This window comes from Myotis brandtii, unplaced genomic scaffold (assembly GCF_000412655.1).
Source record: "Myotis brandtii unplaced genomic scaffold, ASM41265v1 scaffold1003, whole genome shotgun sequence".
Taxonomy (NCBI): domain Eukaryota; kingdom Metazoa; phylum Chordata; class Mammalia; order Chiroptera; family Vespertilionidae; genus Myotis; species Myotis brandtii.
The window spans coordinates 77,199-88,754 of record NW_005353340.1 but is presented as its reverse complement, the minus strand read 5'-3'; the positions used below and the strand labels follow the sequence as shown (position 1 = coordinate 88,754).

General features: G+C 49.7%; 1 protein-coding gene across 1 annotated transcript in view; it reads right to left on the bottom strand.

Moving 5' to 3' along the window:
* The window catches only part of WDFY4 (WDFY family member 4), a gene marked incomplete at its 5' end in the record, with an annotated part of 236,672 nt that overhangs the window by 153,244 nt on the left and 71,872 nt on the right, over positions 1-11,556 (bottom strand). Inside the window, 7 exons of the mRNA XM_014534916.1 lie at positions 527-638; positions 1,494-1,639; positions 2,721-2,952; positions 8,852-9,030; positions 9,664-9,885; positions 10,994-11,070; positions 11,447-11,549. Of these exons, the coding sequence (XP_014390402.1) occupies positions 527-638; positions 1,494-1,639; positions 2,721-2,952; positions 8,852-9,030; positions 9,664-9,885; positions 10,994-11,070; positions 11,447-11,549 (1,071 nt within the window). The remainder of the gene's footprint in view (positions 1-526; positions 639-1,493; positions 1,640-2,720; positions 2,953-8,851; positions 9,031-9,663; positions 9,886-10,993; positions 11,071-11,446; positions 11,550-11,556) is intronic.

Sequence of the window (11,556 nt, the reverse complement as noted above, 5' to 3'; positions counted from 1 at the left end):
GGGGAGGAGGGGCCTGTGCACAGGGAGACGGGGGAGGAGGGTCAGGGGCTTAGAAAGTCTTAAGTCACTGGGAGAATCTATGCTGAGTCCTTCAGATCGCTGCCCTCCATCGCTGTCTGGAGTGCAGGAGGAGCCAGATGCCTTCGGTGCCACCTGAGTCTGCTGGCTCCTCTGACACCTCTGCCCCTACATCCTGCGGCCCTGGGTGCTTGCACCAACTCATTGCTTTGACAGTTGCTGGCACAGAGGCCCACTGTGCCCACTACATGGGCTCCATTGTGCACAGATGCCGGCCTGGAGAGCAGCTGCGTTTACTACCAATTAGATGCAGTGAGGTGAGCTGACCTCACTCAGTGTGGAGGCCAGCTCCCTGGCAGGGTTAAGCCCCCAGCTCCTCCCCCCTGTGCTGGCACCGCCCTGGCTCCACCCGCTGTGTCCTCACTGCCGCTCAGGACTCCAGGCTGCACAGGCGCTGGCAGGCACCAGCCCTTCTTCCCAAACAGCGCAGAGGCTGAGGCTGACGTACCCAGGTGGCCCACAGCCACGGCTCCGATGGTCCGAAGAGGGCCTGGGAGGTGGCCAGCACAGTTTCTCAGCAAGAACACGGGCATGGCGTTGTCGCGGGATGAAATGTTCATCTAGAGAGAGTGGAAAGCGGGGAGCTCCTCACCCTCCCTTTCCCGGGAAGGAAGGGGCCTTGTCACAAGCTCCGGGAGGGCGGGCTCCGAGTCCGGCCCGGCGCTAGCGCCTGGCTCTCGGGAAATGCACACGGGCCCATCCACGTCGGAGGCCTGGAACCCAAGGCCTGGCTCTCCTGTCCTGCCTCCCAGCTGCAGCTTAATTGAGGGGTCAGCTTTGGTTGTACAGTTGTGCCACGCATGTCCCACCTGCTCCGTGAGGAGCCGACGGGGCGGGAAGGGCCGGGCACGCCTGCAGGCGGAGCGTGCTGCAGAGGCCAGCGTGGCTGCGTCCCGCCGGCTCTCCATCTCTGCAACCCGGCCTCACTGCCCGCAGAGCCCGGGAAGTGGGCCCCTGGCCTCCCCCGTCGGAAGGACGCTGCTGGTGAGGCACTTCCTCGTGCCCAACAGGGTCCACCCTGAGCCTGCTCACCAGCAAAGGCAGGGCCTCTGCCTGTGACGGTGGGAGACTGAGCACATCAGCCAAGTCATGAGCAGTGAGCACAGAGCTCTTCACGCGGAAAATGGGTGCTCAGTGCCGCAAAGGGTTTAAATATTCTGTTTGTTCTTGCTCTGCTGTGAGGAATGAGAGCACCTACGTTCTCCTCTGAGCAATTACAGATCAAAGGTTTAGTCTTGTGGGAGTTCATGGGTGGGGAGTCATCGACTATGTTAGCAAATGAAGTGGGAAGCACTCCTCATGTCCCCGTCTGCACATGCGCAAACACCCAGCAGCACTCACTCCAGCATTAAAAGCTGAAGGCAGCCCTGAGATCATGATTCCGAAAGGGCAGCAAGTGACGTGAGCAGGCGTACCTCCTTGGCAATCAGGCGGCTGTCCACCTCGTTGTACGTGCTTCTGATGTCCGAGACTCTGGTGGTGGACGAGCTGGCCACGTGGAGGCCCATGGACACCCTCTCCTCGGCCACCAGGGGCGCTGTGTCTGCACCAGGGTCTGCTCCTGAAGGAACACGTCTCCAGTCACTTCTAGTCTCATTGCACAGAGAAGAAAATTAGTCCTCAGAGCGTAAAGATCTACCGCTACTGGCGAAGTAACCATCGAAAGAATGTTCGTTTCTTCTTACATTGCATGTTGGCATGTTGTCACATGTTGTAACTTTGTATGCTTGCATGCTGTGTTCACATGTCTCATATTTTGCCCCTCCCTGAGCTTCTCTGACACATACAAAATCGTGGATAAATCTCACAATGGTAACCCTACTATGATACAGAGGCCTTCCAGGTGTGAAATTGCTACGTTTGCAACACCTATCAAGGGCGCAACCCTGCTCCCCAAACCAGAATGATAAAGATAAGAAATCGACTTATAAGGAAGAGACACAGGCTGGGCTGACAGCCCGAGGCGCTCCAGTGAGCGGCATGTCCCTGGGCAGCGCCCCGTGTGCCAGGACTCTGGGTCAAGGAGAGCCCCGTGTGCGACTGGAGAAGCAGGTGTGGCTGGACACCTGACCGGTCGCAGTGCTGGCCAGCGCTTAGCCAGAGGACAGGAAGGCGGAAGGAGGCGCGGGGCCTAGAGAGAGCGGTGCTCAACAGCTCCCGGCCGCTTCGCCATCACATGTGGACTGAGAGGCACTTAGCGCCCTTCCCAGCTGGGAGCTGACCCCTTAACTCGGCGGAGCGCGGAGAGCTATGCTCCAGCTTCAACAGCCGACAATCAATAACGAAAATGTGGATGTTTTGTCTGCCTGTTTAATAATTGAAAACAACAGTGTACTTTAGTTAAAAAGCTCCTTCATTAAAAGGAATGTATCTTATTCATCTCACTCTCTTCTCCTCTTTGCTGATGGTATGACCCACCACTCTCTTCTATCATGAGCTTTGGAGCAGAAATATGAAGGATGTTGTCATTTCCTTTCCTGGGACATTTTCTGTTGCTTGTGAACATACAATGATCCAATTACACAGGTCTTCCCGACTGACCGGCCAGTGCTGAGGTTACTCTTTATAAATATGCTATAAATGAATGGATGTCTGGTTTTAAAATAAAATCAGCAAGATCATTATCAATCAGAACACTCCACCTTGGGCAGGCACAGCTTGGAAGTTTCCGCAGTATCTCGGGCCGAGTTTGTTAATAACTTCCAGAGTTTCCATTGAGACGGCTTCTTCAAAGAGGTATGTGGGGCCCAGACGCCATGTTAATGTCGACCTTTGTTTCCAAACCCGAGGGGTAGCGATATAGCCGTAAACATCCACAAACGATGATGGCTCCATCGAAAGGAAAGGTCCTGGCAAGGCCTGAATGTATAACATCTGTTAACAGGAAAAGGGTGGGAGGTGGTTAACTTTGGGATTAATCAAATAAATACCTGTGGACATAAAATGATGTACATCATTCTTCTCTCAAGGTGAAAATTCATTTTACCTAAAAACATTACAAAGGCCGGAACCGGTTTGGCTCAGTGGATAGAGCGTCGGCCTGCGGACTGAAAGGCCCCAGGTTCGATTCCGGTCAAGGGCATGTACCTTGGTTGCGGGCACATCCCCAGTGGGAGATGTGCAGGAGGCAGCTGATCGATGTTTCTCTCTCATCGATGTTTCTAACTCTCTATCTCTCTCCCTTCCTCTCTGTAAAAAAATCAATAAAATATATTTTAAAAAAACAAAACAAAAAAAACAAAACATTACAAAGAAATCAATAAAATATATTTAAAAACAAAAAACAAAAAAAAAACAAAACATTACAACGGTAACTCTCAAAGCTGAGAAACAGGGTAGCAAAACAGTTTATGAAATGCTAGTGAGAGTGGGTGACACTGCGCCTTAGGAAACAAACTGAGGAATAGTGAGAGCCCTGAAATGTCCATTTGTGTGTCCCAGTCATCCAGCTAAGGACCCACATGTCCAATATTGACACGTTAACTTATGTACTGAAAATAATTACAGATATACAGAATGGAAAGAAAGAAAATTACCTCTATTTGCAAAGGATATGTCCATGTAGAAAATCCCAAGGAATCTACAATTTAAACAACCACCCCAAACTCCTAGAACTAACCAGTGAGCTCAGCAAGGTCCCAGGATGGATACATGATCAACACACAAAAGTCACTGCATTCTAAGTCTAACAATGAACATGCAGACGCTAAAATCAAGATCAATACCATTTACAACTGCTCAAAAGGAAATGAAGCCCTTAATAAAACCCGTGCAAGATCTGCATACTGAAAAGTCTGAAAGGATGATACGTGAAGCAGAGGAGACCCATGTAAAGGAAGGGACAGACTGTGCTCCTGGAGAGGAAGACTCAACATAGTGAAGATGTAATTTCTCCCCAAAATGATAGATAGGTTTAATGCAACCCTTTCAAAACCTCAGAAGGCTTTTTGTAGACAGACAAGCCAATTCTAAAATTTATATAAAAAGACACTGGCTCTAGGCTTAAACAAATAGCTTAATAAGTAGATTAATTCTTCTATTTTGAAATATTGGGTACCACTCCACCCAATATTAAGGTTTATTATATAGCCACACTAGAGGCCCAGTGCACGAAATTCATACACGGGAGGGGTCCCTCAGCAGTTGGACATCACTCTCGCAATCTGGGACCCTGGCTTCTAACCACTCACCTGCCTGCCTGCTTGATCGCCCCTAACCACCTCTGCCTGCTGGCCAATCACCCCTAACCGCCTATGCCTGCTGGCCTGATCGCCCCCACCTGCCCTCTCCTGCCAGCCTGATCGCCCCTCTGCCTCGGCCCCTGCCACCATAGCTTTGTCCGAAAGGATGTCCAGAAGATGTCTAATTAGCATATTACCCTTTTATTAGTATAGATAATTAAGACAGTATGGTATTGGTAGGGGGATAGCCATGTAAACAATGGAATAAAATAGAAGATCCAGAAATAAACCCATATGAATATGCCCAACTGCTTTTTAACAAAGGTTCAAAAGCATTTCAATGGTGCAACAGTGGCATCTTCAACAATCAGTGCTGAAAAACTGGACATTCATAGGTGGAGAAATAAACAGCAACCTAGACTTCATGCCTTACACAGAAATCAGCTCAAAATTTATCACAAACTAAAATATAAAGTTTTAAACTAGAAAACACTTTTTAAAAGCATAGGGGAAAATACTCAGGCAAAAAGTTCTTCAACTTGACACCAAAAGCAAGAACTATAAGAGAAAACTGATAAATTGCACTTTATTAAATAAGATATTGGCTCTGAAAAATCCATGTGAAAGAAGATAAAAATAAGCTATAAATCAGGAAAAAGTATTTGAAAATTAAATACTTGACAGAGTACTAGTATCTAAAATATATGGAAAAACCCTTAAAACTCAACAGTAAAATCACACAATGCAATTAGAAAATGAGCAAAAGACATGAACAGACATCACTGAAGAGTATATACAGATGGCAAAGAAGCACATGAGAAAATGTTCAATGTCATTAGCCATCAAGTAAATGCAAATTAAAAACATACCAGAAAGAATTAACATTGTTAAGATGTCCATACTACCCTAATCAACCTATAGATTCAATGTAATTTCTACCAAAATACCAATGAAATACTTCACAGAACTATAACAAATAATTCAAAAATATATCTGGAACCACAAAAGACCCTGAACAATCACAGCCATCTTGAGAAAGAAGAACAAAGTTGAAGGGATCATACTACCTGATATCAAACTATATTACAAGTCTACGTTAATCAAAACAGCATGGCACTGGCATAAAAACAGACATAGAGATGAATGGAACAGAATAGAGATCCCAGAAAAAACCCACACCTATATGGTCAATTAAAATTTGATAAAGGAGGCAAGAACATACAATGGGATAAAGACAGTCTATTCAATAAGTGGTGTTGAGAAAATTGGACAGATAATGGCAAAAAAATGAAACTAGACACCCTTCTTATATTATGTACAAGAAGTAGCTCAAAATAGATTAAAGATTTAAATTTAAGATTCGATACCATAAAAATCCTAGGAAAAAATATAGCAGTAAAATCTTGGACATCTCTCTTAATAATATTTTTTTCTGATATTCCTCCTCAAGCAAGGGAAACAAAAGAAAAAATAAATAAATGGGATCACATCAAACTAAAAAGTTTTTGTATAGGAAAGGAAACCATCAACAAAACAAAGAGACAACCCACTGAATGGGAGAATATATTTGTCAATGCTACATCTGATAAATGGTTAATATCCAAAATTTATAAAGAACTCATACAACTCAACACCAAAAACAAACAATCCAATCAAAAAATGGGGAGAGGACTTGCATAAACACTTCTCTAAAGAGGACATACAGATGGCCAATGGACATGAAAAGATGCTCAATGTCACTAACCATCACAGAAATACAAATTAAAACCACAATGAGATATCACCTCACACCTGCCAGAATGGCTATTATCAATAAATCAACAAAAAACAAATGTTGGTGAGGATGTGGAGAAAAGGAAACCCTTTGCATTATTTCTGGAAATTCAGATTGGTGCAGACACTATGGAAAACTATATGGAGGTGTCTCAAAAAATTAAAAATGTAACTGCCTTATGGCCCAGAAATTCCACTTCTGGTTATATATCCAAAGAAACTAAAAACACTAATTTGAAAGAATATATGTCCATTGCAGCATTATTTACAATAGCCAAGCTATGGAAGCAACCCACTTGTCCATCAATAGATGAGTGACTGAAAAAGCTGTGGTACATTTTCACAATGTAATACTTTGGCCATAAAAAAGAAGGAAATCTTACCATTTGTGACAGCATGGATGAACCTAGAGGGCCTCATGCTAAGTGAAATAAGTCAGTCAGAGAAAGACAAATAACATTTGATTTCACTTATATATGGAATCTAAAGAAAATATACCTAAACAAACAAAACGGAAATAGACTCATAGATACAGAGAACAGACTGATGGTGTTCAGGGGGTTGGAGGGTTGGGGAACGAGGTGAAAAGGAAAAGGGACTGACAAGTACAAATTGGTAGTTACAGAATAGTCCTGGGATATAAAGGACAATATAAGAAACATAGTCAACAATATTGTAATAACTATGTATGGTGCTAGTTGGGTACTGAAAATATCAGGGGGGAAACGTTGTAAAGTATATGATTGCCTAACCACTGTGCTATACCCTTGAAACTAATCCATAATAATATTGAATGATGCCTGGCCAGTGTTGCTCAGTGGTTGAACATCATCCATGCACCAAGAGGTCACCGATTCGATTCCAGATCAAGGGCACATGCCTGGGCTGTGGGCTCAATCCCCAGGGAAGAGCATATGGGAGGCAGCTGATAGAGCTTCTCTCTTCATCAATGTTTCTATCTCTCTCTCCCTTTCCCATCCTCTCTCTCCAAAATAAATCAATAAAAATATGTTTTTTAAAAGGTTGAATATAATCTTTAATTGAAAAACGCACCACTACACACTTATCAGGCTAATTACAAAATAGTGACAACACCGAATGCAGAGAACCTGAGTCATTCTTGCTGGTGGGAATGTGAGATGGGGGACAGCCGCTCTGGGAAATAGTTTGGCAGTTTCTTATCGAAGTAAACCTGTAATTGCCACAGGACCCAGCAGCTGGACAGTTGGGTATTTACTTCAGAGAAATTAAGACAAGTTCACACAAAAAACTGTTCACAAATGTTCATCGTGGCTTTATTTTTAATAGCCAAGCCCTGGAAATAATCCAGATGGTCTTCCGTGGTTACGTATCCATTCCACGGAACACTACTCAGCAGTAAAAAGGAATGAACTATTGACACGTGCAACAACTTGGGTGAATTTCCCGAGAATCCTGTGAGTGGAAAATCTAACCCTAAACGATTATATTCTAGATACACACACTCCTGGAGGAATTTGACTGGACATGGTCAATTCCCAGCACCTAACACAGTATGTAACACATAGTAGGGCTAAATAAATAAATAAATATGTAATGAGGAAGGAAGGGAGGAAGGGGAGGGAGGGAGAGAGGGAGGGAAGGAGGGAGGGAGGTCTAGGATTGATAATGATTGGGGGGAAAAGCTAATTTTCTGTTTTGGAGAACCTGTTCTTCTCATTCTCTCGCCGCATCTTTCTGATGACGGGTACATTTTATTTTTGTAAGATACTCTTACCAGAGGACGGCATCACGTTTACCTGGAGGTGTCTATAGAATTTAGGTTGTTCTAACCTAATGAGTGTCAACCTGGGCTGTTTTGCCCCGCGCCAGCAGAGGTCTGGAAATGTGGGGACATTTTGGTGGTCACAAGTGGGGACAGGGCATGCTACGGCATCTCGGGGACCACAGACTGCTCAGTGTCCTAATATACATAGAATAGACCCCACAACAAAAATTACCAAAATGGCAATGCTGTTGACATTGAGAAACCCTATTAACCTAAGGCTCTCCATCCTGGCTGAGTATCCGCTCACCCGGGAGACTTTGGAAACACTGCCAAGCTGCCTCCCACGGAGGGTCTGCAGTGACTGACCTGGGACGCGGCCGTCCGGGCGGTCCCTGTGCATGGGAAGTGCGGCCGGCCGGTGAAGACACCCTTCGCTGCCTGGCTTCCCTGGGACCGCTGACTGGCGGCTGGAGCACGATGGTCAGGTTCCTCCGCTCCTGGCTCCTCGCCCTTAAGCCTCAGGACCGCGGCGACTAAATGCCTGTGATGAGGCACTTCCTCCAGATGTGTTCACCTCTGTGCCTTCCCTACATGGGGACTCGTCCTGTCCTGCCACTCCTGCTCTGAACCTGGCGGGACATGTCAGTGTCCTCACAGCTCGGGCGCCTTGCCCTCAGCGTGGCCGCAGTCCAGGCCAGGGCACGACTCACCGGATGCCTCTTACAGAGTTGGCCTCTGGCCCTGCTCAGACCTCCCTGGGAACTCACAGGGGATGTAAACAATCTTGACTTTTCGCTCTAGAGCATGTTTTCTTATGCCTGTTCTTCCGGTCACAACAGTCACCACTACTCTCATCTCCACGTTTCACCTTCTGCGTTGGCTGTGTGACCTTTATCACATTTTGTAAAGATGCCCTTTTATGCCCGAGTTCAGTCAAGTGTTCGGGACAGCGAGGGGGCCTCACTGGATGCCAACCCCGCTGCCAAGAGAAAGCACAGACCTGGACGAGGCCACCCAGGGTGGTGCGGCCAGGAGACAGGGGTGGGGCGAGCGCAGCTGGGGACCATCTCACCTTGGCTGAGCCAATGGCCTGTCCATCCAGGTAGGTGGAAACGGTGCAATTCCTTTTCATTTCCTTGGTGACAACTACAGCCAGGTGATGCCACTGCCCACAAGCCAGCAGCTGGCCACACCAGACCTGAAGCTGGCGTCCGGCAGAGGGCTCAGCGTTGTCCTCGGGTTCCATGACATCTGGGAGAGAGAACACAGGTCTCCCATGTGTCTGGGGCTGCAGCAACCCAGGAGGCGGGGCCTGGTGCCAGGGAGGCTGGCCGTGCCCTGCTTATAAAATAATGACAGCAGCAGCGCTCCCTGCTGAGGTCTTGCTTTGAGCCAGACACTGTTCTGAGGACTGCTCCAATATCAGCTCATGTCATTTTCATGACAACCCTGTGAGGGAGGCACTATGATGATCCCCGTTTTACCATCTGAGGCACTTGCCCAAGGTCACACAGCCAAGGTTCCAGCCCAGGAGTCAGACTCCAGGTCTTCCCCACACCAGGCCGCCTCCACAGTGACGCACATGTGCTGGCCACGTCCTCAAAGGGAGCGGGAAAGGCGGGTCCTGCTGTGTAAAGGACGCCAAGCCTCCCCTGGACCTTCCCACCTTTCCCTTGAAAGTGACACTTTCCGGGTTCACAGGATGCACTGAGCTTGGCCGTCTCAGCCCCTTAGGGCCGTCACAGGCAGGTGAGCGTAGTGAGTCGGGATGTGATGATAGAGCTGGGACCTGCCGCCAGCACGGCTGGGCGAGGGCCAGAGCTGCTGACTTTGCCCCACTCCCCCCACGTGTGGGAGAAACCAGCTGTGGTCCCAACACCCTACCCAGAGGCTGAAACTCTTTCTCTTCTGTGGACACAACCAAGGAGAGATCGTCCGCGCAGAGGCTGACGGAGAAGCAGACGAAGGGCTGCTCGGTCCGGGCCAGGTGGCGCACCAGGGTCAGGAAGCGCAGCGGGTGGCCCTCGAGGGCCGAGCTGTGCCTGCTGACCAGGAACCAGCAGGAGAAGGTCAGGCCGGAGGGCGGAGGGAAGGGCCTGGCAGCACCTGTGGGCAGAATACAAGTGCCCTGAGGCTCTGTGCTGTTGGGGAAGCCTTCCAGTGTGGCTGTGGTGGTCCTACTGTGTGCCAGCACTGAGCCTCGGACTCATGCGCATTTACATCAACCCCACCCAGAGGATGCTCTTGTCTGCTTACTCATCCTTTCAGGGAAAGTCATAAGTCATAATCCCGCCAGGACTTGAGCCTAGATCCTCAAACACTCTTTCCAATTCTGTCCACCATTATCCCATGCTGCCCTGCCAAGGGAGCAGAGGGCACAGCCCTGAGACCCGCCCCCAAGGGAGCAGAGGGCACAGCCCTGAGACCAACCCCCAAGGGAGAGGAGGGGGGCACAGTCCTGAGACCCACCCCCAAGGGAGCAGAGGGCACAGCCCTGAGACCCGCCCCCAAAGGAGCAGAAGGCACAGCCCTGAAGCCCTGAGACCCCCCGCCCCTTTAGGTGCAGCCAGCTGTCCTGGGTGGGCAGTGTGCTCCGAGGGGCAGAGGGCGGCACCTGCAGGGACAGGCTGCTCCTGAGCAGACCCTGCCCTCCCACCTCAGGGCGGGGTTGGCACTGCCAGTGGGGCCTCACTAAGGAGCAGAATCACTGGGTGCCCCCACATGCACCAGTTCCCGTAGAAACCCTGGCTGTCTGGCCAGAGGGCCTGGCTCCCAGCAGGGACAGTGCTGTGCACAGCACGCCCAGGCCCAGGCCAGGCCTTTCATGAGCTCGGGACAGGCTTGTTCCTGAGCGGCCATCACAGGGAACTCCCATTTATCTCCAGGGAGAGTCGGAAAGTGGGGTGAAGGAGGGGTGAGGTGTCCATTTCAGCCTCGTCAGCCCGGGCTCAGCCGCCAGGCCCCTGACCCACATATCAGGGCTGGCTGGGCCTCTCTGTGCACAGCGTGGAGGCGGGGAGGCGGGGCCTGGGACCCACAGTGAGCAGGACACCTGCCCTAAGAGGCAGGACAGAGGGACGACTCACACGCACAGACCCGAGAGGGAGGCTCGGGCTCTGGACACGCCCGGAGGAAATCTGAAGTCCAGGCCTCCTGGGGACGCACTCCTCGGGCAGAGGGAGGGGGCGGCCAGCCAAACCTGGGCAGCACCTACCTGTCCCAATCCCTCCGGAGACCGAGTACTCAGTGCTGGCTCCCATCACCGTGGACAGGGTCGGGATAAACAAACACCTGGAAAGAGGACAGCGCCCAGCTAGTGACCTGCCCTGGTTGTGACCACTCCTCTGTCTCTCCGCAGGGGCCTCACTTGCTCTTGGACCATGAGACTCCGGGGACAGAAAGTGGTTGACGTGGGTCCTATGGCCTAAGAACAGAACCCAAACTGGAGGCTGGAAGAGAGAACATTCCAGAATGCAGACACCCCAGAGGAGCCGCCCTGAGAAGCATGAGCGGACGGGGTGGGGCTGAGGGGTGGGGGCGGGCGGCGTGAGCAGCCATAGCTCCCTGCTGAGCGGTGGGAGCTGATGGAACTTTGTAATCAATGCTGTGCTACATCTGAGGCACCAGGAAAGTAATTAAGTGTATTTTATATGAAAGGCCGCCATACCCATAACCTTCCACGGACATGTCAAATTCCACGAAGGACGGAGCCAGGGCGGCCCGCTGAGGCTGCAGGTTGCGTGGGGAGGTCATGGAGATGAGGCTCAGAGCTGTCTG